Source organism: Notothenia coriiceps, unplaced genomic scaffold (genome assembly GCF_000735185.1).
Source record: "Notothenia coriiceps isolate Sejong01 unplaced genomic scaffold, NC01 NC01_scaffold00024667, whole genome shotgun sequence".
NCBI classification, from domain to species: Eukaryota; Metazoa; Chordata; class Actinopteri; order Perciformes; family Nototheniidae; genus Notothenia; species Notothenia coriiceps.
In genome coordinates, this window is record NW_011357368.1 from 3,570,847 (window position 1) to 3,597,660 (window position 26,814).

A 26,814-nucleotide genomic window follows, 5' to 3' on the forward strand; every position below is an offset into this window, starting at 1 on the left:
AAAGGGCTGAACAGAGGGGATTATGGGATGCTAAAATGATCTGTTTGGCATTTCGAGCCAAACACTTCAGAGACATGTTTTGTATCTGAGACCTATAATATATTGATGAAAAACAGTATAATAGGGGAACTTTAAGTCAGCATATACACTGTTGGAATTATTTAGTTTTTAGACAAATTTATTTTTATTCCTATTTACACAATCATTTCTTGAGAAGAGGTCAGAATTTTTTTTTTATTACAACGTTATAGGCAACAGTTTATTTAAAGAACTAAAATAGAGAAACTGCTATTTCCGGTTGTAAGACAAACCATTGTATTCACAATACAATAAATCCTCTGTGTTGCTCTCAGGGACATGTATGTCACTTCATCTGCATAATACAAAAACAAATTGAAGTATACGATATGTTGATGACATCTTCAGAGCTCTTTTACGATTATATTTGAGTTTTGAACTTGGATGCAGCAGTTTTTAAAACAATCTTGTCTAAGGTTAATTTACCAGCTGTACTGGAGCTTGTGGTCCTATTCTATGATTTTCATCACACATGAAATGGGAAAAAACCTTGAAGTACTCCTAAAATAGGATAATATAACTTCTTTACTTCCATAACAATCGGGTAAATGCCATTTGCTGATGAAGATCATGTGATATGATCAAAGGCTTCAGTCAAGTTGAGTTGAGGATCTACTTTGGTCCGTTATTGATATGAAATAACTTGTTTTTCTTCCAGAGAAACTTGGAGATGTGGAAACAATTGCCTACCTTAATATGAAAATTGGAAGTAAGAGTTTTCTTAGTTTTTTTTGTTCTTGTTTTAAATAAAAAAGTGTAATTGAAACCTTCAGATGATGTTTTTTAATATCAAAAGATGCAGATGACATCCTGGCATACCTGAAGAACATATATCCTGGAATGATTGTCTTGGTGGCCTCGTTTGATGATGTGACAGCAAAGTAAGTCCATATCTCAATGATTCAAAAGCTGACACGGTTTCATATCACACCACATGACCCTCTTTTACTACTTTGTGGCAGAATGACAGACGAGATGAGGGAGGTGTTTGTCGGAATGGGAAGCACTTTGATCACGTCTGTGAAGCGCAGAGATAACTGGGTGTTTGCTGGAAGAGCAGGGAGAGACAACAAAAGCCTCTTTGAGAAGGTTAGTGAGCCTGCTCCATTTGTGTCAGAAAAGACATCTATTTTAAAGAACACTTAAAGTAAAAAACCAGTAAAGGTAAGATAATTGATGTAAAAAGCAATGTCTTCTTCCCTGTCCCACCCGTCAGCAAGCTGCTAATGATGAGAGCACCAACGTTTATGGAGATTGGCCGGAGGCTGTGGAGCTGTCTGGCTGCTACCCAAGGAACCATACTGATGGAAAAGTTTCGTGATGAAAAGGAGAACGTGACTTATTTAGGACTTCACTGTGGAAATCCAATATTACTTATTCACAATGTATTTGACGCATTGAGTAACTGCATTATAGTTTACTTGTGGCTTTAGTTAGAGTTAGTATTAAGACGTCTGAGCCAAATTTGTCATTAATGATTCTGGGTTATCTAAATAAAATTGACTGGACTTGACTAGTGCTGTTTATTCTAATATAAAATGCAAAGTAAAAATTCAAGGAATTAAAAGTTGTGCAAAATTGACCCATTGACAAAGTTCAACATCGACAAAGGAGACTGGATATTTTGAAACTATCTATGGAGGAATGAGGAATATCCCAAGAGTTTTGGCATGTATAATATTTGTTCTGCTAAAAAAAAGGCAGAACAAATATGTGCTACAGTATTGTTCTTAACATGGAAACACATGTATTAGTTTTCCATTTCAATCTGTACACCAGAGGAGAAAGAGGTTCAGAACCTTATCTTTAGTTTGGATACATATACAGTGTGTTACGCCCCACCCTTAGGTAACCGTGGCCCTATGGGGATAACACAATTCCACCACTGACCCAAATACAACACAGACACCTTTAAAATGATCAACTCCATAGGATTTATTATAATCAAACATGTGACACAAATATCCATCCTGGGATGTGAGGCAGGAACACAGCAGTCCCCCCGCCAGAGCCCCCTTCTGCTGGCACTGGAGCTTTAAGACTTCCAGGTGCACCTGGCAGCACACCTGGGCAGGGGAACATATACACCCGTAGTCTAAAAATGAACAGATTCAAGAAAAAAGAAAAGAAAAAACTGAATTTGAGCAGAGCTGGTCAAGGTGCCGCTATTCTGTGTATGTAAAGCTCATCTTATTGTCCCACATCGGGGTCCAGCCACCTCCAAAGGGGCAAATCAACAATGCGAAGGGTCTTGAGATAATGATTGAGAGAACAACAATTATTTAAAATAAGTTTCTGATAAACAAATTTGTATAATGAATTAGCATTTCACCAAAGCTTATTTTATTCATGCAATGTTGTATACATTGACCTCTCTGGAGCTGAAGAAGTTAAACCAGACATATTTAAACCAGCTTAATGTTTAACAACAGCAGTGTACTTTAAAATGAAGTACTTGTTCATTGAATATTCTTCCAGCACTTTTGGCCTGTTCTCCAGGGTGTGTCTTCCACTCGGTCGCTGCTTCCCTGGTAGCATCGATATTGGTCAGAACACAGAACAGTTTGCTCTCTCTGGCGTCATTGGCTGATGGAGTAGAAAGAGAGAGGGAGAGGGAGAGCAACCTCAAATTATTATCACAACTCTGTCCATTGTGAGTTCACTGTGCAGAAACTGAATCTGGATTCAGACCGACGACATGGGGGTCGCACATGGAAAGAAGGTACGTTTGTAAATGTATATTCTTCATTTATTTTCTCTGTCTTTCTCTTTAAACACGTTTAACACGTGTGCTGTTAAAATAATCCAGCAGAAGAATCCATGTGTCAAAATACTTTCTTGTGTGTTAGAGAAGACACTAACAGATCATGAAAAACCAAAACTATGTTTTAAATGTGTGTTCTTGATCACCTTTAAGCTTCTTTTTTTGGACAGTTTCCTGATCCGTTATTGTTATCTCTACTTTTTATTTCCCAAAGAAAGCAAGGGCTTAAACCAACTACAGATTTGTATCCTGTAAAACAAGCCTTGCCAACACTGGAAAGTAAGCCCTGGAGAGTGTTTTCCCCGTCATGTCCAATTAATTCTCGCCACAAAATATCCACTGTCTAAGCCTTGGCCAAACAGCATGACTTTTCCCTCTTCAACCGAACCGCTGCCAGCAGCAAACTTGTCATTCAAATGCCTCAGCAAGATTGCACCTTATTCTCATTCTGAAGATTTATTTAAACTTTACTTTATCTGAATAATTCAAGCAGGTTTTGGAACACATTCAGCCAAGTTGCAGCTGAATGGCAACTCATGCCAAAGCCACAACAAACATTATGTAACACGTACATTGATCAGTGAAAATGTAACCAGTAGATTGTGCTCAGAGCAAAAAAAAGAAGTTTGCCATAATTTATCTACAGTCGTTTATCCAACAACAGAAACCAAATGAATAACTTATTTCAGCAGTCCTGTCCGAGTCCAAACAAACGAATCACTCTTGTCTCGACTATTATTTCTGCTCAAACTCCAGCAAATGAGAGTTTCAGTGGGAATCAGACTGTGTTTTGTTTGATCCTTGTCATTAATGAGGTGGCAGCCCTCCACCGTCAGGGCTCTCGCTTCACTGGACATGTGGAACAAGAGATGACACTTCATTTGTCCGTCGCATAAAACGGCTTTGTGATGCTTTCAACTCTCTCTCTCTCTCTATCATTTGCATGAAACTGCATTGGTGACAGACTGAGAGGTGTATCGTTTATCTGCAATTGTGTGTCACACTATGCACACTCTTTTATATAAAAAAACAAATACATTGGTAATAATACTAACACATTTTCATATTTTATTCTATTTGACATGACAGAGAGATCTTCAACATCCTCCAGAGGAGCACCTGAACGTGTCTGGTGAGAGATCTGTCTGTTAAGATTATTTTCATTGTCATAAAAGGAGGGGTAAACTGTGACTTTATGGGAATAACAACTGGGCAGAGGTGGCACAGATAAAGGTGGATCTGTAGTCACAGTAGTATTTTCTTTTGAAGCAATTTTCTTTATTCTAAGCGTCATTAAAGAGTAAAAGTGTCAACCAGAGTTTTTTAAGCAATGTCTGTAAAATTTGTTTTAAAGCAAGACTATGTACATTTTGATTATAATAATAACACAATGTGACTTAACCAAATTAATATATGAATCCTTTATCGACAAAACACAGATTTTCTGTTACTTGGTCTGCATGACCAATAGCTTTTGGTGGCTAATGTTTGCTAACTACTTTACACTTTTTACAGTTTAGTCATTGTTGTTATATTTGAGCACACAAAGGACATGAAGTAAGATTACAGTGATGGAATGCCCTACAGCAGGCAAGAAGTAAGTTACCAGTGCATATACCCACAGGGTTTGTAGGACTTTAAAGGTTGCCTATTATACAGTTTTTCTTCAATATATTATAGGTCTCAGATATATACAAAACATGTCTCTGAAGTGTTTTGCTCCAAATACCAAACAGATAATGCATTGTAGCATCCCATAATCCCCTCTGTTTCAGTCCTGTTTCAAAAGTGCTGATTCTCTGTCTTTTACTTTAGATGAAAATAAGGAGCCCCTCCCCACGCCACCAATGTGATAACACAATGGTGCTCTAGGAGGAGATTCAGGTGATAAGGTGGGGGGTGTTACCTTGGTTGGCTTGTTATTGGTTAATGGTGACACAAGCCAAAAACATCGTTATGACATCAAGGTGGCCAAAATCTGATCAGCTCATCTTCAGACAGGTTTTTATATACTGTAAATGGGTCAGGACAAAAAGTGAGCAAATATTTTTTCCTGAAACTTTCAGAATCTCTTTACACAGAGGGGACACATGTTTATGTAGAAAAGACATGGAAAAGTTGATTTTGCATAATAGCCTATGACCTTTAACTGTACAGTTCCCAAGGCAGGTTTCCATGTCATTTCATGACTATGTGAGGCTGCCGTTTGTGGTATTTCCAGAGGTCTTGATATCAGGAAGAGCACTGTAAATACCTGTGTCCCTCCCTCTGTTAATACATGAGGCTTTTCAGTCATTTGAGGCTTGGAGATAAGCAAAAAGGCAATCAGGTTTTTTTCAGACAGATGAGCTGATCAAATGTTTATTTCATCTGGTGGTATCAATAATAAAGTTTGGTAGGTCCTTGAGGAGATACTTGCCATGTGATTTTAATACAATGTAAGGGGTTATTTATTCAGCATTGTTGTTATCACTCTATGAAGAAATATGGTGTCAAATGTGAATTGTGTCCTTTATTGCTATATCGTACTGGAAAATATATAGTCTGTATGTTTTGTTCTCTTTTGCCTCAGTAATGCAGATACAAAAACTTGAACAGCCAAACAGATACTGGGAGCTCCAGGCTTCTCTGTCCCAACTACAGAGTGAGGAGGAGAACAGTAATCTCATCAGACCCCAAAAACCTCTCAATCCTTTAACAGCCTCCAAGAGCCACCAGGAGCTCCACAAAGAACTGCGGATGACCCACAAGAGGTTGTTAAAGTAACACAGACTCTAGTAAAAACACTCACTCTTCACCTTCGTTTGTTTTATGAGTTATAAGGTCCTTCTGTGTTCCTGTCAGCAGAGTGCACCAAGAAGGAAAGACTGAACTCCAGAGGGCTTTAGAAAAGAGAAGATGGGAACAAAGGGTGAAGGCGAGCAGGGATCAGGAAGAAGCGAAGAGGAGCAGATCACCATTTCATCAGGAACTGCTCAAAAGACAACAGAGGCTAGAAAAGGTTTGCACACAGGAGTTAAAAATAAAAATAAATATCTTGTCAAGATCTATCAATCAAATCAAAGTAAGAGTATACAGTAGGGCCAGGCACAAGGGGAAGCAAATGGATGCATGACGTTTTTTTATTGATTTAGCATTTTCTTGTTTTGTTTAAAAAAACATTTTTGAGTATAGTTTCTCGAGTTCTACATTTTTTTCAACTCTCAACTCTATTCTTAAAAAGCTTCTTTTTTTTGTCCTGGCTGGCACTAATACTGAACATATAACCTTATTCTGTACATGTCAACTTTATTCAACCTTTTTCTCAAACACTGTCATTGTATTCTCAACATTATTCTTCAAATTCTAAACGCCCTCTTCCTCCTCTAACTTTTTCTTCTCATTTCCCTAACACTCTTTCATACCAACATCATAATATATCAATTACATTTTGAATTGACTTTGAATCTGAATTACTTTACATATTCTGAAACCAAACATGAGTGTGTCATACATTACATTTTCAGTATTTCTTCACAGAAGATATAGTACATTGATAAGAGCATCATGTAGTTCTGCAGTCAGCCAGTGGGGGGCAGTGCAGGCATTGTCTCAGACACTGCAGAAGTCCAGCCTGAGCTTCTACAAGAAAAAAAAACATTGATAATGACTTATGATCTAGTTATATGAACGATATGAACTGTTATACGAAATATTAAGATGTATCATACTCATAAACAAGCATAGGCTACACAGTGATTTTTAACTAATATGTTGCATAATGTATTTTAATATCTCCACAGTTCGAGAGAGACAAGGGACAACAGCGAGAGGGCCCAGAGTTCCTCCGAGTCAAAGAGAGACTGAGACGAACAGCCGTGTTGGATGCATGAGGAAAATAAGTGTGGACGTTTTGAGTGTATGTATGTGCATGTGTTGTGTTGAAAGTCAGCACAATGGACTGTTGGGAATAATAAGTGGAGAGACTGATCTTCACTGTTACTGTTAACATAAGAATCAGATAAGGTGAAGTAAGACATGTGACAGTGGATGGTTCCAGTGGTTAAGTGAGCAAAGGTGAAACAGGTCAAGTAAAGTAATTGTCTTTAAATATCAAGGATCACATAGATGAGAAATACATGACTGATCTATTAAGACATCACTGTATTGAAGAAAACTGAATTACGTAAACACAGTAGATGCACATGTATATGTTTTCATTTTAAAGTTAATTTACATGGTAATGGGTTACAGTTTTCTAATTATAATATCTGTAATGACTCATATGTCAGTATAATAAGTAATTTTGCAATGTGTTTTTGGGCATTCACTTTACCCTGTAAATATCATTGTTTTATTTAAGGTCTATTTTATAATGTTGAGAAGCGTAGTATCATATATTAGTTAACAATCGGGTACATTCGTCTGTCAAGGTCAATGATGTCCACAATGAGATTTGGTGTAAAAGAGATTACAATTATAATATCTTGTGTCCATAGTGTGCCTAAGTAATGTTTACATTGACAAAAGATATTCAATAACATGCAATACATTTGTTCTTGTGACATATTAGTGTATTTCCAATGTCATTATATATGCAGGAAAAGTCATAAAAATGTGTTTTTTGTGAACATTTATTTTATTATGAATGGCAGGAGGTGAACATTGAATTAAAAAAGATAGTATACATGAATCTTGTTATGAAATGATAATTATCATACCAATTATTACCACATGAATCATTCAGCTAATATATATATATATATATTTATTTGAATATGATATGTCTTGGAATGGCCATCAGCACTTATCATAATGATCACGATATAAGGGAAATGTAGTTTGATAAGTAAATAAAGAGGTCAAATAAGTGAGATTTTTTTCAGTTATGAGAATACATTATATTTGGCATATAATGTGATATCAGTTTAAAAACAGTTTGAATCGCTTACACTTCTTTACGAATCACAGATTTATGCAACATTTCGACGTTGTTGAACAATGACAGAACACACAATGCATAGACAAGGAGGTTTTATTTCATTTCCTGCAATCATATCTCAGTGGGTACAAATCATTGTATTTTCTTACATCTTATCCAATAACCCATGATGCATTGCATCCATACAGTTGTAGCTCAAAACAGCTTTTACAAAAAAGGATATACAATATATACTTATATTTATATATATAATATACACGTGTTTCTTTATGAATTTAGATGTGTTGTAATGGGTAAAATAAGATTTAAAAAAACACAGCCAAATGGAAACAAATCCCAGGGAAAGTTCAATGACAGGTAATTACCAAACAATTAATAGCCAGTTATCAAATTCATCAACATTGGCTATCGTACAGTTAACATGAAGCCCTTCACACACAGTTTGCATATTTTCCACAATTACCGTCATGTAAATCCAGAGTAATTGCCTTCTTTTATTCTACTATGGACCTGTAAGTGTCAATGACAGATTTAGGGAACTAGCATGAATTTGTTTATTATTTCTACGGCTAACTAATAATATGGTGACATGACATACCTTAAATCAACAACGATATGGTGAGATTTATATCAGGATTTAAGTGTTTGGATTTGAATTTAATAATTTTGTCTTGTTTTTTTCTACATTAAATATTGTGCCAAATCATAGCCATCCTTAATTGAAGTCATATATTTATAAGATGACAACATATCTGAATGTACAGTTAAACATCCCCACTTTACTGTATGGCTTTAGTACTGCAGTTCATCTACCCAGGAGGACAAATGCACACTGAAGAATACACCCTTGGCGGACATGTGATATTTCCAGCATCTCTATATATTTTGTAATGTTTTGTACTGTGGCTGGCACATGCGTTTCATTAAGATATGTGTATTTTTTTCTGCTTGTGCCTGGGTATCAATAGGGAATAAATAAATAATACAAAAGCAACGACAGGAAAACAGAATATTTGAGTTGTAAACAAACAAAGTACAGGAGAAATGTCACTCGGGTAGAGACTTGACCGTCGTAGTAAATGCAAATGATAAGTCCACTGTGCTGTGTTGTACTTTGTCAACAACATTACTTCTGGTGTTACTCACTTCACATTATATAGCTCAAAATTACAGTATTACATCATTTTTAAATACAACAGAGTAATAATAATCGTGTGTTTATACTAATTGATCATCATTCATGTAAACATATTTAACCAGGTCATGCAAACAGTAGACCAAAACTTCTTCCACTAGAGGTGCACAGCACAGAGCAGGCGGAGCGCCCAGACTGAGATCCCTCCGACCCGGCATAAGCCGGACAATATTTAGACGCTTATCAGCAACAGAACAGGGAGAATGTGCATGGTGATGCATGATCTTTTTCTTCCCACGCAAAGTGGATTCGCAACACTAACCCATAACTCTTTCTTTCTTAAATGATGTGAGCCCACAGAGGATAGTCAGATACGATTCCTCCGATTTACAGGTGCACAGGGATCTCAGTTTGAGCCTCTCCTAACAGAACAGCCATAAAACAAAAAGTCTCCTTCTGATATTCATCTATTTCAATATTTTTTCTCCAACAGAAGCATGCACACACTCTACGTCAGAACCGCTCTTCACAAACCCAGTCTGAGCCAGAATATAGAGTCCAAAGTCCCCAGAATCACCCTCCAATTAAAAAAAAAAAAAGCTTTAAAAAATAATTAAATACTTATAAAAAGGACAGAAACACTTAATGTGAAAAAAGTGATAAAACAGAACAAATGGGCGGGGGGCATCGGCAGTGAAGTCATGCCTCAAGATGAACACTATTCAACTAAACAGCTACTTGGTCAGCGACCGGAGCGAGTCACATTGAGGGGTAAGGAGTATTAAGACATGCAGGAGTAGCTTTCAGTGTTTCCCTTTTCTTTGTGCCCTGTCTGGCCAGATTTTTGGAGAAGGCTGCCAGTAACGTAGAGCGCCTGAGCCAGATGGATGTAGACTGACCTTAATTATGAATAGAGGTAGATGTGACAGATAATGTGAGAACAAAAATTATAGAGAAGTCTGCCTTTGGGCCACTGCCTATTCTTTGATTAAACTCCAGAAGACTGGAACCTTCTAACAACATATTTTACAGAACACACTGTAATGACTCCTGTCTGCTGTAGCTGGACAACTCTATGTTAGGTTGCTCATCATGCAGACTGGCCCTTTCTTTAAATCACTGTCTACTCGGGAGCAGCCTTGCATTCTGTTCTGCAACAAACAAAAAAGTTAAAACTTGTGTGTCTTGAGTGAGGATGTGTGTATGTTGTATTTTGTATTGTGGGGGAAAGACTTACAGTATATTTCTCCACAATGTGACCTGCTGGCTGTGGATGTATTCTGGTGGACACTGCCTGATAACTACTCTGCATTCCTGGCCAGACTGGGCGGGCGGGTGGGCGGGCTCTGGGCGCTCCAGGGATACGATGTCACCATGACAACCGGAGGCTGGGCTCAAACGCGACTGGCTGGCCTGCAGCAGTAGGTGCAGCTTCTCAGGCTGTCCCGGTCTGCGCTGCCCTCGGTGCTGCCACGGCGACCGTCCTCGTAGTGGGATACTGGAGATTAGAGCAAAGCAACGGAGCATAAAGAGATTACGGGTAATAATAACTTTGCACTCACCATCACACTAGAAGGGAAATGTAACTCGTGCAAAACTAAATGTAGCCAGTCTAGCAGTGGGAGCCTCCTAAGGCTTTCCAAATAGAAGTCATTTCCAACACTGTGAAGTTATCATAATTAGCCAATCCTGGGTAATGAAAAGTTACCCAACAGCCACAAGTACAATATTAATATCCATAAATTATCTTGTGTTTAGGAAACAAGGTCATGCCTTAGCTTAACCTCCTTTATCCACACACCTCCCTCCCACTTTTTTATATATTTATTCATGCGCAGCACTTTGGTCAACTCTGTTGTTTTTAAACGTGCTATATAAATAAAGTTGGATTGGATTGGACTATGCCTCTTCAAACTCATTCTACCTCTCGTCCTTTTATTGTACATTCTAAGGCTCAGTTGTTCTGCCTTCTATACATTTGTCTTAGAACAGCAGAATCCTTATCTTTCTAATGCTTCATCCACTTAATATAGGATAGATGGTTTGATTTGAGAAAGATCAACTGAAAGATTGTACATTTGGCCCCACAATCTTAGACAGTTTAAATGCTGTGAAATTACAATGCAGCATTATACAGTATGTAATACATTTAGTTTAATTAACTTAATGTGCACGTCTGATATGACTAAAAAATAGTGTTTGTTTGTTGACTGTAAAGTGATGACTTACAGCTCTCCTCCTCCCCATTCCCCAACTCGTCTTCCTCCTCCTCCTCCTCGTCCTCCGCCTCTTCCTCTGGGAGCAGATGTCCATGGCAGGGACTTGTGGGAGTAATCTGACTCGGTCCCTCGAGACTTGTGCCCAGCTGCAACTTCCGCATGTGGCGCACCACCGCTGTGGCATTAAATGCTTGCTTCATGGACAGAGAGAGAGAAAGGGAAAACAATCTGTGTGTGACAGCTACTGAGGGAGAAGCACAGGCGTACTGAATGTGCTCTCTCAGCAGGCCGCTCTGTGGTTCAGGCACTGACCTTCCATTTACTTTTGGCAAAGTTCTTCTTGATTTGAGCGCTGACAGATTCATGGATATTCTTGTCCAGAGCTGTGTCTCCGCAGATCCTGCAAGGTCAACAACAATCACTGAAGTGAAATTCAGTAAAAGACCATTACTAGAGCGTATCCTTTGCATTTTGTGTCGATTTGAAGAAAAATATATCGGCATGTTTTTTAAATACTTGATTAATTGTTACATTTTCCTTAAAAAATGCAAACATTTAGCTAATTCCTGTTTCTCAAATAAGAAGATGTTATCATTTTCTTTCTCACAAACACAGTAGTAATGAACATCATAATGAGTAAAAAAAGGCATTTGAAAGTGTCAGTTTCGGCTTGTAAATTAGAATGTGATTTGTTTTAACATTTTATTAAGAGATTAATAAATGAATGAATAAAATAGGCAATGGGTTTATTGATAATGAAAATAAATGTTAGCTGATTGCTGGTCGATGATCTTTTTATTGATATGATATAATGTATGTCCTTTTCTATTTTCTCCTTATTTTAATTTAGTCTAACATTTGACAGAACATATCGAAAATGGCTGTTATTGTTTTCAAGAAGTATGAGTATCTTTTCTATATATAAAGGTAATAAGTATTTGACTCTCTTACCATGGGTGCTGAAGCGCCTGATCACATGTATACCTCTTCAAAGGTTCTTTCTCCATCAGGTGACAGATGAAGTCTTTGGCTGCAGACAAAAATCATGGTATTATACGTCCAATCTGATTAGTTATAATATTATACGTACATATTTTAATAATCAGAAGTACCTGAATCTGAGATGTCATCCCAGTACGGAGAGTCAAATTCATACTCTGCTTTCAGAATCTGCTCAAATAACTTGGCATCGTTTTCATCGTAAAACGGAGGGTATCCACATAACCTGTGGGAGTGATATTGTATAATATTCAGTATAAAACTCACACTTGACACACTTCCCAGTGATTAAGGGGCTTACTTACAGAATATAAGAAATAACTCCTATGGACCAGCAGTCCACTGCTTTGCTGTACGGCTTCTGAGCGAGCACCTCGGGAGCTGTGAAACACACAGCAGACATTCAGGAAAATATACGCTACAGGGTAGAAGTGGGGGTGTATTCAAGTCATCTTGACCTTTCAGTAATACCATGTGATCTAGTGGGTCATGTCGAACAGGTAGAGAGCCCTTCTGAAACACTTGCAATTGACTCAGTAGTGGACGAAAGAGCCTCTCACAACTCAATGAATAAAGAGGGGATATCAGCTGAAATAACAGGCACTGAGCTCACAAGAAAGAGAGGGGGTGGCGAGGAGAGTCTGGCAGACCAGCAAAATAAATGCCTTACCCACATATCCAGGCGTACCGCAGGCTGTGGACATGACACTGCCTGCTCCCTCAATCTTCGACAATCCGAAGTCACTGATCATAATTTTAGAGTCTTCGTCCATACTGTAATACAGCAGATTCTCTGGCTGCAAAGACAAGAAGAGGCATCAAAGAGGAGGGTTTGCAAAGGGAGAAGGGGTCAACTGCAAGCCAGATTGAGCAGCTATATTCCTGTCTTCCGTGAGAAATAATACCTTCAAGTCTCTGTGGACGATGCCCATATCGTGGAGATATTTGACTGCATCCAATATCTGGTGGATAAGTTGGCTGGCATCTCTCTCAGTGTAGAAACCTTTCTCCACTATCCTGTCAAACAACTCACCTCCAGATACCCTGCCAGGTAAAAATCAAAGTGTTAGGCTCATACAGCCAAATAAAGCGCAAAAAAACCATGTTTTAAACCCTGGATATAAACGTTTTTAACTAAATCAGGCTGAATTTTAAATACATTTAGTGTAAAAGTACACGCAAGACATATATTGACATTTGCATATGTTGTGCAGATAAACGCTATTTTGAGTATTTCAGATGATATAACCTACAGCTAATTGAAACAAAAAAATGAAAGACGACCATTACACGTTCTCTGATACCATTGCAACATGCATTTTTTAGGTCAAAACAAACGGCACAAAACCCAAAGATATCCAATTTACTATGATTTTACACAGAGAAAAGCCACAAACAGTCCTTTAATAAATGATGAACCAGAGAATGTGGCATTTTTTTAATAAATGAATGCAAATCAATTTTCAGTAAATAAATCCACATTCATGTCTTCTTTTATATCATAAGCCATTGTGTAAGTTAAAGAGGAAGACTTACAGCTGCATGACAAGATATAGATGGGATGTATTTTCAAAGATGTCCTCCAGTGTGACAATGTTAGCGTGTTTGATTCTGAGGAACAAAAATCATCAGATAGAATATGTTGCATTTTTTATTGAGATTCAACCCCTCTTGCTTACTGTAAGTTGGTCACCAGATGGCATTCTTGCTGCATAATTCAAATTTAGAGCTGAATGTTCCCTCTTTTCTATGAAAAGCCCTTCAGTTAATTGGGATCAAACCTATGTGTTCACCCCTCCTCTGCTAAAATGCAGACTGAAAGAGACCCTCAGATCAGAACACGGAGAAGCTTCAGATACAGTACTCTTGCCTAGAAGGACAATAGCCAGCGCTTCACAGCCGGAAACAAAGATCAGCTTTGGATAAGAGGTACAGGGCTTGACAGAATAACTATAACACATTTTATTCTCAGATGCACAAAATAGTATTGTTTATTGTTGTGAACCAGTAAACAGACAGTCAGCCATCTCTCTGGGCTCCTGAGTCAAAAGCATATGAACAAACCATCACTGTTACATAGCAGCAGCTGGGCTGTGACTTTTAGGAATAGGGAATACCTCGTCTAGTCTACCACTCGCATGAGTCCTGTTTATTTAATCGTGACTTAAAGTATTTAGCCAAACTCCACTCCTCCCACTCTGCCATATCGCTCTCCTTCTTACCCTACCCCCATCTCCACTTCTCCACCCTCTATGTCTCTTTCTCTTTCTTCAATACACTGCTGCGGGGAACTCCACACCATCTCCGCCTCTGTGTGCTGTTGCCCTGGCAACAGGGACACTAAAAATAGGTCTATCTTCTTTACTCCTGACATTTCCGGTGCACAATCCTACTGTTTCTACTGACACCATGCATTTAGTTACCCATTCAATTGACCCCTTGCATATATTTTGCATCTGTACATGTATGGTTGAGTAATTCCTCCCGATGGACACAAAGCGTGAGCCAACGGATGACGAGGAACTTTGGTGATCGTACCTGTGTAGTACCGCAATCTCATTCTCGATGTTGTTCTCTTTGCCCTCCAACGCTTTCTTAGGGATACACTTGATGGCCACCAGCCTCTGGGTCCTCTTCTCCTCTGCTAGAACCACCTCTGAGAAAGCTCCCCTGAACAAAGGTAGAAGAAACAAACACAGTTTAAAAATGTGTTGAGTAAAATAGACATGATCTAATGGACCCTTATTAGGCTACAGGCCATGACGGATATACAATGCAACAAAAAAGATGGTACTAGCGGGACAGAGTATGCAGTGCATACTCTGTCCCGCTAGTACCATCTTTTTTGTTGCATTGTATATCCGTCATGGCCTGTAGCCTAATAAGGGTCCATTAGATCATGTCTATTTTACTNTCAAAGTCTAAGTCTAAGTATTATCTGTCAGTTTACCANCTAGGATTATTCAGGTTTTTTGTGGTAACTGACAGATAATACTTAGACTTAGACTTTGATTTGCGATGTGAAGCTATTTCTTAGCTGCCTAAAACAAAGCCATTCTACCTCTGAGCCTGATTGCCTACACTGTAAAATATTACCATGATTTCACAATATTTAGCTGTAATATTTTACAATAAATTACTGTTTTACCACTTTACAGTCTTTACCTGTAATGTTCACAATATAATACTGTCATTTTGAATTTAACAGTGAAATCAATGCAGGCACAGTTAATTACTGTGAATGTACAGGATAAATGATTACCAGCATTTCACAACATCTTACTGTATTATTTCACAGTAAAATACTGTATTCAGACCATCCTCTGTGATAACACAACACATTAAGTGATTTTCTTGCTTTTATTGCTCTTGCTTGGCTTTAAATACTAATTTCTTTCTTTGGTGCAGGTTTTACTTAAATTGAAAGGGGCAAAGCCAAGCAAGAGCAATAAAAGCAAGAAAATCACTTAATGTGTTGTGTNAAGTCGAGTCCAGTGTCTATGGAGTGTCATTTTTATTTGTTATAGTTTGGGAAGATTGAAAATCGGTAGGGAAAGCCAGCTAAGTCGGTAGGCGGTAGAAACATGTCAAAAGCGGTAGAGTACCGCCCAAATCGGTAAGGTTGGCGGGTATGCACAGTAGGCTATGCGTTTTCAAAAAAGTATTCCGTTCACACGTATTCGTTTCATTTGACGTGTCTGTTCACACGAGAACGCTGGAAACGCTGTAGTACATATGCCGGGACTGTAAGTGGCGCTGTAACTTCCGCCACAAAATACACCAAAAGCAGCGAAGAAGACCCCGGAGCATGGTTGCCCTTCTGTTTATGCTCCTTGGTGGATTTAGCAACATGTGGTAGTTCATGTAACTCTCCATGTCCACTTGTTGCTGATGGTTGTGGTAGAGGAGCTGTAGATTTTGCACTAACATCTGTAGCATGCATGGTCGAGCTGTAGATGTTGTACTAACATCTGTAGCATGGTCAGTAGCAGTAGCACTGACCACGCTACAGCAGTGAGCAGCAGAGGTGGGGAGAGGCGGGGCTATGGCTTCATCTATCGGGAAATGATCGTATAGAGGCGATTACACAGAGCCGTTTGACCCCCCAGAGCGTTTCGTTTGCAAATCTATCCACCTTGGGACCCGTTATCGTTTGTGGGGCCGTTTCTATCGTTTTGTTACGGCCTCGTGTAAATGAAAGGGCTATACGCAAGAGAAACTATGCAGATCCAACCCGTTTAGTTCTCGTGTAAACGGGGTCTGAAGCACCAGTTTTTCAGCAAGAAAGAACACATGTGTTACAGTACACTAAAAATAAGATACTTGGGCATAATTACATATTTAAAAGATGGCAATTAGACATATCATTTCAATGTAAAGACAAAAACAAATCTGAAGGGCTCTTAAGAGTTATTTGTAAGCATATAACACTGGACAGAAATGGCAAAAATATACAAGCGAGGATTTCAGTAGTTGATGCAATCTTATTGTTGACTTGTATTGTTGTATTTGAATTGAGTAAAACCTTGTAATAAGGACTATAGGAGTCCTGTAAGAACAGAATAACTACAAAGGGGTATTGCAGTTAATCACAAATGGATAAAAGGAATCTAAAAAAGCATTTTTAAACGACAGCTAAAAGACACATCTTTTTAGATTAGCTTTTTATTAGCAACCCCCCCCCCCACTTTAAATGTTCTTTTAGTCTTTATTATTTACCTACCTTTATATTGTTTTAATCTTTTTCTTTCTGTTGTACCTATTTATTCACTTTGTTTTATATTTGATATTGTTATATCGACTCAGTTGTCTTGTGTCTTATCTGTCAGAGAGAAACCATTATTTATTTGATTTGTATTATCATACATTTGACCTCCTTGTGTCTATCGGATCAAATGTTATATTTTGCTGCATTTGAGGGGAACTTCTTGTTGTTAGTTTTTAACTTGTGATGTGTCATTTTATAAAGCACTTTGAGCTGCATGAGTTGTATGAAAAGTGCTATATAAATAAAGCTTTATTATTATATTTGAAACATGAAAAAGTGCATTTCTCCCATTTGTTGTTGTTATTTTGTAACTGTATCAGATTTTTCGTTTGTTTCTACATTGTACAATAGCTGCCTTCTGCTCTTAGTACTAGACTCCTGGCACTAGGATGGGTTAAATGCAGAGAACAAATGTCACTGTGTGTGCTGTGTGCTCTGCATGTGTGACCATTAAAGAGGGTTTCATCCCTCCCAATATTATTATTATTATTATTATTATTATTATAAGCCCATACCCTTTTAGTTTTACTCAAATATACCTGTGTAGCCTCCTTGCTTTCTCGAGCACTTCGAACATGTGTTCCTGAAACACGTCCAGCCTCCTGTAGCGGCCTCGGTCCACGTTCATCCTGATGACATCAAAGTTAAGCGGTGGTTTCTCGGGGGCTGCTGGATCCACAGCGGGGCTCTCAGCCAGAGAGTCACTGTAGCATCGGCCCTCTTCGTCCTGGTGGCCCATCACGGACACAAACAGGTTCCGGATCAGCTCTCGCACCAGAGGACCCACCGCAGCGGGCACCGAGTCCTCGCCCCCCTCCTGTTGTTTGCGTGTCTCCAGCAGCACCCGGTGCAGCACCAGAGCATCGCGGTAGATCAGAGACTCCGGCTCGTTGTAAATGCAGGCATTGTTGAACATGAGGGAAAAGTCCTCCACCAAGGCCTCTGTGTCTTGGTAACGGCCGCCCGTCATATGGCTTCGCAGGCGCTCCATATCGATGGGTCTCTTGATGGTAGCATAGTAGTCAGGCAACTCGGCACGAGATGGCAGGCGCAGGAAGATTGTGCTCAGACGGCGGCCTCTGCGGTCGGTGAAGTTGCGCACGGCGTCATAGAGCTCATTTAACCTCTGCTGGAGAGGGGTGAGGTATTTGGACTTCTTTGGAGAAACACCACTTTTTCCTAGAGAACAAAAAATACCCTCAAAATTAGACAGAATTGTATATCAGAATCAGAATACCTTTATTACTCCCACAGAGGGGAAATGGACTTATATCCAAAAAGAAATTGAAACAGTGCCACCAAAAGCAACATGAGGACATGCAACATTTCTGTAATGCACTCTCAGCTAGCCAATAGCTTCAACGTTTTATTGTGTTGGGGGTACGGTACATTTTGATGGGATTAGTTTGTTAACTGTGTTGGATTAGCTTTCACTGATAACTTGAATAATATCCTGCTTATATTCTGTTTATTGTGTTAACAGAAAAGTGGCCCTTCAATAGTGCTTTTTATTTGTCAGACAGTTTATAGATTTGTTATTTTAACAGTCATCTGTATTTCTTCTTACTCTCTAATGCTGGTTTATTTCTATCTTGAGATGTTTCTATTTTAGAATGGTTTATTTCTACTATTTGAATTTGTTGTCATGTGCAATGCCTTGTTTTGTTTAATGCTGCGGCAACAAAAACATTTCCCAAATTGGGATTAATAAAGTCCATCTTATCTTATCTTTATTGAGTTGTTTCAGAAGTCGGCAGTTCAATTTTATACCAAAGTAAATGACTAAAATCCTGGTTGTCTTGAATGTTAGGAAATGTGATATAGACTTGGTAAGGTGCATCAGATTTGAAGTGAATGAGATAAAACAAGTGAAAATGATGATCAGAACGTACTCAGTTTCAGTTTGGGAGATCCCACATCCTCTTCTTCTGGCAGAGGTCCCAACTCTTTACGCTTGTCCTTCAGTATCTTCTCCAGAATATCAGCATCATTGTAAACCTACACCAAAAACCAGTATGATCAGTGAAATGAACTACATGCCAGAATTGTTTTGAATTCAGTAATAGCAAAGAGGCTCTACCTGAGACCCTTCCTCATTGTAATGCCGGGCATTTCGGAACATCAACCTCATTTCTTCCATGAGAGCCTCCTCTGTGGCATAGCGCTCACTGCGGACGTGGTGCTCGATGGTCTTCATGTCCATGGGTTCCAGGATGACTTTATAGTAGTCAGGGTAGTCCTTCTTGGATGGTTTGACCATGAACAGATCACAGAGACGGCGATTGGTTCCCACCTCCCGAGCCTCAGTCACTGCAGCATACAGGGTTTTCATTCGGTTCTTCTTCACATTTTTCTTGTGGCTTAAAAAGAATGAAAGCGGGATATATAGATCAGCTTGGATGGTAACAAAGTCCGAAAAAACAAAGCTTCAGGAGTGATGTGTTTTTTATTGTTAGCAAGCAACTGAAATGGATGTTAAATTTAAAACCTGTATACCTCTTTCTCTTGACGCTCCCTGCATCAGATGACAGAATGCTGTCTCCGTCCTCATCGTCTCTCCTCAGGAGTTCCCTCTTTTTCGCCTATACCAAGAGACAAGTCATCAGACACACTCAGAGGACAATGACACTCAGTGCCTGTTTCTTATTATAGTGAATTCAATTCATTCCATCTTCCAGCATGCCTTGAAAGAAAACAGCAGACACCCTTACCTGCAAGATCTGCTGAAGCCTAAAGGCCCGTTTGTAAATGCTGGAGTTCGGCATGTTGTAGCGCTTTGCATTCTCAAACATCAGATTGAGGTCAGTCTCCATCTGGTCCACATTTTCATACTCGAGGTTCTTCATCTTTGCTCTAAAAGAATGGATTACAATTATTATTAAGGACCGGATGTTTCTCTTTAAAACACTCAATTGCTGGATAAAGGTGCATTTACCCCGCCACCAGTGTTATTACAAATATCAACAAACAAACACTATCACTAACTTTTTAACAAACACAATTCCAATGCTAAACTTGATATCGCTGGATAAAATACATATTTTTAAAACTCAATCAACGTGTAATCTTAAATTTGAGGTGTTTGAAGAGTAGATTCAAAATACAATTTCTTTTGGAAAAAATGATTGCCACAAAAAATCAAAGGGTGGCTCAACACGCCATGAAATGGGAAATAATTTGCTCTAACGAAGAGTGGGATTAAAGGAACAAAAAATACGCTTGCCATGTCGTGTTTTTGGTGGCATTTGGTTGTCAACCTATTTTTGTTTGTGAAATGTTGAAGGGGTATCTTTATTTCTTCTGTTTTAGATGTTGTCTGAGATGGGAATGTCATCGCCTATATGTTATTGTTTGGTCCATGTTTGTGCCTTTAGCCTGTACAACAACAAAAAACATGATATCCATGAAGGATCCCTCCTTACCGGATCTGCGTCAGAGCGATGGGCAGCTTGATCTGCGTGAAGTAGTCGGGATACTCCCTGCGAGAGGGAAGGTGCTGGAAAGGTTCAGAGAAGACTTGGCCCTGGCTGTTCCTGGCCCCCCTCACAGCTTCATACAGCTGGAAGATTGGGTTGCTCATCTCCATACTAGAACTCTGACTCTCAGCCTCTGACTCTCCCTCGTCGTAGCACACAGACCCTGCAAACATGTACATTTTCATTACATGACGACGTCCTAGTTTTCCAAACACAAGGAAGGTTTCTCTGCCGTCTGAAGCGCTGACACATACCAGAGAGCATGGGGTCGTCCTCACTCTCTGAGCCGTAGTTAAGAGCTACGCTGACGCCTGAAAGTCGATCCCCCTGGCCAGACCTGCGATTCCTTACAAGACACATCACATACAGTCACTTGTATTTGAGAACAAATGTATGAACAAGGAACATTGAAAGCGTTGATTAGTACCTGATGCGAACACTGGATTTAGTCGGCTCTGCGTGTTCAAGATCAGTCTTCCGCTGGATGAAGACTTTCTTTATGGTATTAGCATCCTATACAGTACGAAAACAAATATGAATTATCACATTTGGGATGTTAAATTCTATATTTCAAAATAAAATGTAAGAAAGAGTTTACCTTAAAAACCTGAGATCCTGGTTCATTGTACATTTTGGCATTTTTGGCCATCAGGTCGACGTCCTTGGCCATGGCATTGATACTTTTATAGTATCCAATCTATGAAAATAATATGAATTAGTGCTGTTTATAATAAAACATAACAATGTTCTGATATCTGTGGTTGTCTTTTAGGATTAATGTAATCAGTCAGTACCTGTATCCTTTGAGTGATGGATCTCAGATCTATTGGCTCCTTTATGACGGCATAGTAGTCGGGGTAATGCTACAAAAGACAGACAGGCCTATAAATATCAAATCTATTACAATCTCAGGGGCATCATTTGAAGTCCAAAGACTCTTTCAGGACTCACCACTTTGGAAGGCAGTTTCTGGAACAGTTCGCTGACCATACGCCCCGCGGGATCAGGGTGGGTCACTATAGCCTCCAAGAGCTGCTCCAACACTTCCTTCAAATTGCCAGTTGGAGTCTAAAAGACAAAAGTTCATTAAATGAGTTATTTGGTCCTTGTTATAGAAAAACATGTAACATTGACCATACATGTTTTATTTGTTATTGATGTTAAACACCAAAATAAGGTAATAAAAAAAGTTGTGCATGCAAGCAAACCTAATACATCAATTGAGGGAAATCAATTACCTCTTCCTCCGTTGACATTCCTGGAGTATCCATCATTTCATCACCATCTTCATCATCCTCATTTTGCAGAAAATCATTCCTTGTTTGCAAGTACACCTCCCACAACTTGCTTGCAGACTGATACTCCTCAGTGTCACGCTGGATTGTTGAAGAAAATAAACATACCTTCGATGCTGGAAATATGACTTAACAGAATAACTGTCCTATTACACACTTATTACAGTGATAGAAAAGCTGTGTTTGTACCGTTTGTTTTTCATACCTTGTAGAATGATTTTGCATTGTTGAACATGAGCCTGAAATCTCCAGTAAGCTGCTCCACATCATTATAGTCTTCAGACTTCAGTTTAGCTTGAATTTTTGTCATATCCATCGGCTGGGACACCGCTTCATAATAATCAGGCTGATTCCTGAAAAAGAACAAGGGGAGACAGGCATCACTGTAATCTCCTTATGTCTGAGACCCACCCCCTATTCAGACGGTCAAATCTCAATGTAACATGCAAGTGTATGATGGTTGGTATCCCTGTTATCGACAAGGGATGTTATTGACAGGTCCTCCCACATTTTTAAAGCATTAACATACCTTCTCTTTGGTACCCTTAGGAAAACGTCACAAAGTTGCTTCCCCCGGTCATCCTTGTAATCCCTGACAGCATTGAAGAGCTCATGGCATACAGCAATCTGGGGGGGGGGTTAGGGTTAGCAATAGCAAAAAAGGGGGAAACTGTATCTTAAAGTAACTTAGTAGCAACCTTAACAAAAGTGCATAGTGGTTTATTCTTCCACTGGCTTGGGTCCATTAAAATATCGGTTATGTTAACATTAAATAATGTACTAAACATGTAATTAATGTTTACTAATACACCTATATGAAATAAGAGACGCTTGCACCATATGTTTTTGATCATACTTGGCTTAATATAGTATTTGGCCACAAATGGGTAAACATCGATTAAAAAAAAGATGAAAACTTAATGCAGAAATATTGTGGTAAATCCAGTGCAGTTACCGTATCTACAGGAGCAGCATTGGAGGTGCGTCTTCTCTTCCTGCCGCTTCCAGGCGTGGAGGAGGAGGTCTCGTCCAGGTCGCCCCCTCCACTGACGCTGCTGGAGGGAGAGGTGGCTCTCCTCCTCTTGGAGCTGGCTGACATCGCTGGCTGTTTAAGAACAGACTAGCCCACTAGCTACCAAAATAGATACAAGTTATTACGGATTTGGCCCGATAGACATTCGTTTAGTTTAAATAAAATACACAAGTCCTTTATATCGCTTTTTATAACACTGTTGTAAACATAGAGAACTCAGTCGGTTAGCGTTAGCAGCTCTTCATGAGACAAAGCGGCTGTTAGCATGTTAGCTTTACTTGCCGCTTTCCTCACAACACAGCCACGCTAAATATTTTACAGTTACCAGAAAAAAAAACGCGTGCAAGCATGTTCAATTGAACACATGAATTGACCCCCCAAAAGCAAATCTTACCCAAAAATACCCCAAATCCCTGTAGATCCCTGAGCAGAAGAAATGTGTAACGGCTAGCTTGCTAGCTAGTGTTGTTTGAAAACTTCTGTCCGGAAGTTGAGGTTGTATTGTGTTTGTGTGGAGGGGAGAGCGCCACCTGAAGCAGTGCTGCCCCCTCAGGAGGGGAGAAGTACTGCAACCAACATTATGGACCATTCAATTGATGATTGATCCACACAAACGAACAGGGCCTGACCAATTTGCTTTCATACCTGTTTTTATTTATTCTGTTATTTCTTTTTTATCCTCAACTGCCTAAGATATTGTTTGTGCATATTAATTGTGCACAATTAATATCCAAATCTTACTTTAGTTTGACGGTTTGGACGTGGAAAGAGGGTTGAGATGTTTTGAGGATGGGTTAGTAAAAAAAAGAATTGCTTTTATTTACAATATGCATGGTGAAACATATGAAATAAAGACTGTGAACATGGTATTTTCAAGTGTACTATCCATTTACCCAAAAATAATAAAAATCACAAAAACATACAAGATTCACAATAAAATAAACTTATCCACCCATATCGTCTGTTTGATCATCAATACATCTCCCTTTGCACTAAATCTTAAACATTTCATATATATTTTATTTTTTATTTTTTATTTGTTCGATTGTATGTCTTATATAACTATGTTGCATTGTTGGAGGAGCTCGGGACGTAAGTTCATTGCCATTTCTACACTGTAGCTTATGTGCATATGACATTAAAACCTTTTGAAAGAACTTGAACCTTTGAAAGAACATCCATAACATTCACCTGTTTGCAATTTATATCAATATTCCAATTACTTGTAGACTATTCTTGCACTATTTCTATTATATTATATTTTTGCACTATTTCATCTGTTTTATTGTGTTGCACTGTTGGAGGATCTTGTGACCTAAGATTCTCATTGTCATAACTACACTGTAGTAGCTATGTACAAATGAAAATAAAAGCCTTGAATCTTGAATTTTTATCTTGAGTCATCGTGGGTCATAATTGCTTTAGGGGCCATTCCTAGCATTCGGTGCCATTTAGGTCCCCACCACATTATATAATATATTTTGTATTTAAAAAGGTCTAATGCTTATTTTTTAAAAGCTTGGTTTTAAATGTTTATACCCTCTACCATAAAACAACAATGTTATTTAGCCAGGATATTAAAAATTCTAAATAATTACTCTGATTTTAGCACAAGTAGGCCAAATTGCTGTGTCCCCAATCATGTTTGCTCAACTTCTGTAACAGATATACAAAAAGAAATCAAAGAAATAAAAACAAATTCTACATTTTTATGAGTGTTGTATGACCCTTTTGCTAATATTCCTCACCAAATTGAAATTGTTGTTATTAATTCATTTGTATTGAAAATAAAGTGTGTGTCCCCTGTTTGAATGTCCCCCCTTTTACTCTGATTTGAATCCCTCTGGACACGCCCCTTTACTATTCTACTATTTGTATGACTCAAGAAGAAGAAGGATACATTTTGAGTGGGAAATAATCTTAAAGAAGCAGAGTGAATGCGTTCTTCCTTCAACGTTTTTCTAATGTTTTAAAGAACTTAACTATTGCGGTAAAGCATAAAATGTCCACCCTGTTATGCTCATTTTTAGTGGAACTGATCATTTGTTTTACATTTAGAAAATATGGTGAATATATCTATCAAATATATGTTTCTGTTGTCACCAAGTGCTAGCTTGATTATCATCACACATGTAGCAATAGCCAAGTTTAGCCTAAAATGTCCACCCTGTTACCGTCCACCCTGTTACTATGTTTCACAGTAACAGGGTGCACACACAGTAACTGGGGATGGTAAAAAAAAAAAAATGTAAGCATAATATCCTGAGCTTGACCAACATATTTTTCTTATACTTTAACAAGCCATCATTCAAAAAAACATGGAAAATTATGTTTTTTATTTTTGAATACCCTAGCTGAAATGGCACCGAATGCTAGGAATGACCCCCCTATCCTGTGAATTGTGAAAGGGTGCCTGGCCTGCCAGTGCAGAGCAGAGAGGATGCTGTAAGAGAATGAATGCAGGGCGTTGCCTCAATATTAATGGCAATTCAGATATTTAATTCCCTGCAAATGCCCATTACCCCTAATTTGGCATATTTTCAGTAAGCATCTAAAACCTTGCATAATCCAGAGGCCGCTTGTGAGTGCCTTGTCATTTCTGTGTGATACATTATTCACAGTGACACGTTACGCATGTTTTGCAGTGCCTCTAAAATTGTCTGCATAACCTGCAAACTCAGCAGCGTGATCGACTGCACTGCGAGAAGCTTTCAGGAAACAACAAGCAGATGCACAAAAAAAGCTGTTCACATGGAACAGACGGCGGCTCAACTATCTTTGTGAGAATCGCAGATCACGTTGTTAAGAGAACAGAGAGTGATTCTATGCTGCACTACGTCCACAGACGTCTGGTTTTCTTGACGTCAGGAGAAGTCTAGTGGACCCAACGCTGCGCACAAGCACAGCAACCACATCGCTCCCACAGGCAAGGAGAACACATCACAGCGACAGATCGCCATTTAGGTATGTCTTTTTCTCTATAGCCATATATTCACAGAAATGCAAAATCAATCGTGTAGTTTTTCCTTTAGCACTTCAACTTGTGAAGCTTCTTTTATTGTGCGCCTGCATGTAGCATCTGCAGGTTTAACCCAAAGATGCTGCTTTCCTTTGACTGCCATACCCTTGAGCGCTGCAGTACTACTCTTCGCACACCCACACCGCCTTTTCTCTCTGTAGCCTCTACTTGCATGATCACCACCTCGAACATTTGACTTAATTTCAGTCAGTCTGGCGTAATGCACCGGCAAACCGTTTGAATTCCCATTCAACCCCCTGCTTCCATTCACGCCCTGCAGCCTTAATGCAGAGCAGGTTACGCACGTTTCTCAGTGGAATACCGTTTCCATTTCACCTGAGCTCTTGTATTTGTGGATTTGACAATCATTACTGGTTACATCTTGAGAAAAACTGCACATTTCTCTCAGCTGGTATCCGCCTCTACTGACCATGCGTTTGTTTTTGCGACGCTGTATGGTCCCTTATTTGACTGTCTCTGCTGCACTATTTGCCCTACTTTATGTTATTGTGTTGCTTTCAATTGCTGCCCAGCCGAATCTCAGCAAAAAAGACTCTTGTGGGTTGTAGCTTTTGGGGGGAAAGTTGTATATCTTCCTTTTCGTTGTGCACGTTTCTTTTTTTTCGCTGTCAATTTGTTTCATTCTTATTAATTTATATCATTTTTCGTAGCCTTATAAAAGTGTACTGTCCTTTTTAAATGTAATGCAATAATTGCCAGGCCTTCAGCTTCAATGTTTAATTATACGTTATTTGACATTTGAGCTTATTAATCAGTCATCATGCAGATCAGAAGAAACTAGTAACTTGTCTTCTTGCCACCAGTCCAATCAAACTGCATTAACCAGAACACTTCATCATAAAAATCAATGGTTTATTTAATGGATGAAGGTTTTATGCAGCAATCAGTCAGCCAAACTCTAATTGACATATTAAACGGATACTGGGGTGGAATATCTCCCACAGTCTAAATACTCTTAATTAAGTACATTATACAGTGAATGAGTGCCCGTTGATTGTGGTGTCATATATCCAGTTTCCCCACTGGGTGCTTGAATAATGTTTGTGATAGATACATCATCAGAAAGTAGTTAAAACACACAGCAAC

General features: G+C 38.9%; 4 protein-coding genes across 5 annotated transcripts in view; 2 read left to right on the forward strand and 2 right to left on the reverse strand.

Moving 5' to 3' along the window:
• Positions 1 to 1,591, forward strand: part of LOC104955206 (protein FAM3C-like) — a 48,358-nt gene extending 46,767 nt beyond the window's left edge. For both annotated transcript variants that reach the window (XM_010782455.1, XM_010782456.1), the window contains 4 exons: positions 737 to 787; positions 875 to 959; positions 1,041 to 1,167; positions 1,295 to 1,591. In XM_010782455.1, coding sequence (XP_010780757.1) covers positions 737 to 787; positions 875 to 959; positions 1,041 to 1,167; positions 1,295 to 1,399 — 368 coding nt within the window. In that variant the 3' untranslated portion in view covers positions 1,400 to 1,591. The remainder of the gene's footprint in view (positions 1 to 736; positions 788 to 874; positions 960 to 1,040; positions 1,168 to 1,294) is intronic.
• A 1,166-nt stretch (positions 1,592 to 2,757) lies between these two features.
• Positions 2,758 to 7,398, forward strand: LOC104955208 (protein FAM107B). The gene is made up of 5 exons (XM_010782465.1): positions 2,758 to 2,800; positions 3,932 to 3,974; positions 5,415 to 5,595; positions 5,687 to 5,843; positions 6,625 to 7,398. The coding sequence occupies exons 1-5, from the start codon at positions 2,777 to 2,779 to the stop codon at positions 6,712 to 6,714; spliced, it is 495 nt and encodes a 164-aa protein (XP_010780767.1). The 5' UTR covers positions 2,758 to 2,776; the 3' UTR covers positions 6,715 to 7,398.
• A 442-nt stretch (positions 7,399 to 7,840) lies between these two features.
• Positions 7,841 to 16,059, reverse strand: camk1a (calcium/calmodulin-dependent protein kinase Ia). The gene is made up of 11 exons (XM_010782750.1): positions 16,045 to 16,059; positions 14,655 to 14,866; positions 13,653 to 13,727; positions 13,022 to 13,160; positions 12,787 to 12,913; positions 12,422 to 12,497; positions 12,230 to 12,342; positions 12,069 to 12,147; positions 11,430 to 11,517; positions 11,128 to 11,311; positions 7,841 to 10,396 (listed from the first exon to the last, which is right to left on the reverse strand). The coding sequence occupies exons 1-11, from the start codon at positions 16,057 to 16,059 to the stop codon at positions 10,293 to 10,295; spliced, it is 1,212 nt and encodes a 403-aa protein (XP_010781052.1). The 3' UTR covers positions 7,841 to 10,292.
• Positions 16,060 to 17,413: 1,354 nt separating this feature from the next.
• Positions 17,414 to 23,170, reverse strand: LOC104955423 (protein polybromo-1-like). The gene is made up of 16 exons (XM_010782751.1): positions 23,083 to 23,170; positions 22,611 to 22,787; positions 22,185 to 22,282; positions 21,861 to 22,008; positions 21,599 to 21,736; positions 21,312 to 21,428; positions 21,155 to 21,223; positions 20,959 to 21,057; positions 20,788 to 20,873; positions 20,615 to 20,706; positions 20,307 to 20,523; positions 19,596 to 19,737; positions 19,381 to 19,466; positions 18,965 to 19,244; positions 18,777 to 18,882; positions 17,414 to 18,063 (listed from the first exon to the last, which is right to left on the reverse strand). Exons 2-16 carry the CDS (start codon positions 22,752 to 22,754, stop codon positions 17,414 to 17,416), a joined length of 2,472 nt encoding a protein of 823 aa, XP_010781053.1. The 5' UTR covers positions 22,755 to 22,787; positions 23,083 to 23,170.
• Positions 23,171 to 26,814: the final 3,644 nt, after the last annotated feature.

Excerpts from the sequence above, each read along its gene's own strand:
- LOC104955208 (XM_010782465.1), top strand. The coding sequence starts at position 2,777 with ATGGGGGTCGCACATGGAAAGAAG. Across the intron at positions 2,801-3,931 it reads GGGTCGCACATGGAAAGAAG|AGAGATCTTCAACATCCTCC; the intron begins GTACGTTTGTAA and ends TTGACATGACAG. Across the intron at positions 5,596-5,686 it reads CTGCGGATGACCCACAAGAG|CAGAGTGCACCAAGAAGGAA; the intron begins GTTGTTAAAGTA and ends TGTTCCTGTCAG.
- camk1a (XM_010782750.1), bottom strand. Across the intron at positions 12,914-13,021 it reads TCGTCCACAGAGACTTGAAG|CCAGAGAATCTGCTGTATTA; the intron begins GTATTATTTCTC and ends TTGTCTTTGCAG. Across the intron at positions 10,397-11,127 it reads GAATGGGGAGGAGGAGAGCT|TATCCCACTACGAGGACGGT; the intron begins GTAAGTCATCAC and ends TCTAATCTCCAG.
- LOC104955423 (XM_010782751.1), bottom strand. The coding sequence starts at position 22,754 with ATGTCAGCCAGCTCCAAGAGGAGGAGAGCCACCTCTCCCTCCAGCAGC. Across the intron at positions 21,058-21,154 it reads CCATCACTCAAAGGATACAG|ATTGGATACTATAAAAGTAT; the intron begins GTACTGACTGAT and ends TTATTTTCATAG. Across the intron at positions 20,524-20,614 it reads GGACGACCCCATGCTCTCTG|GGTCTGTGTGCTACGACGAG; the intron begins GTATGTGTCAGC and ends ACATGTTTGCAG.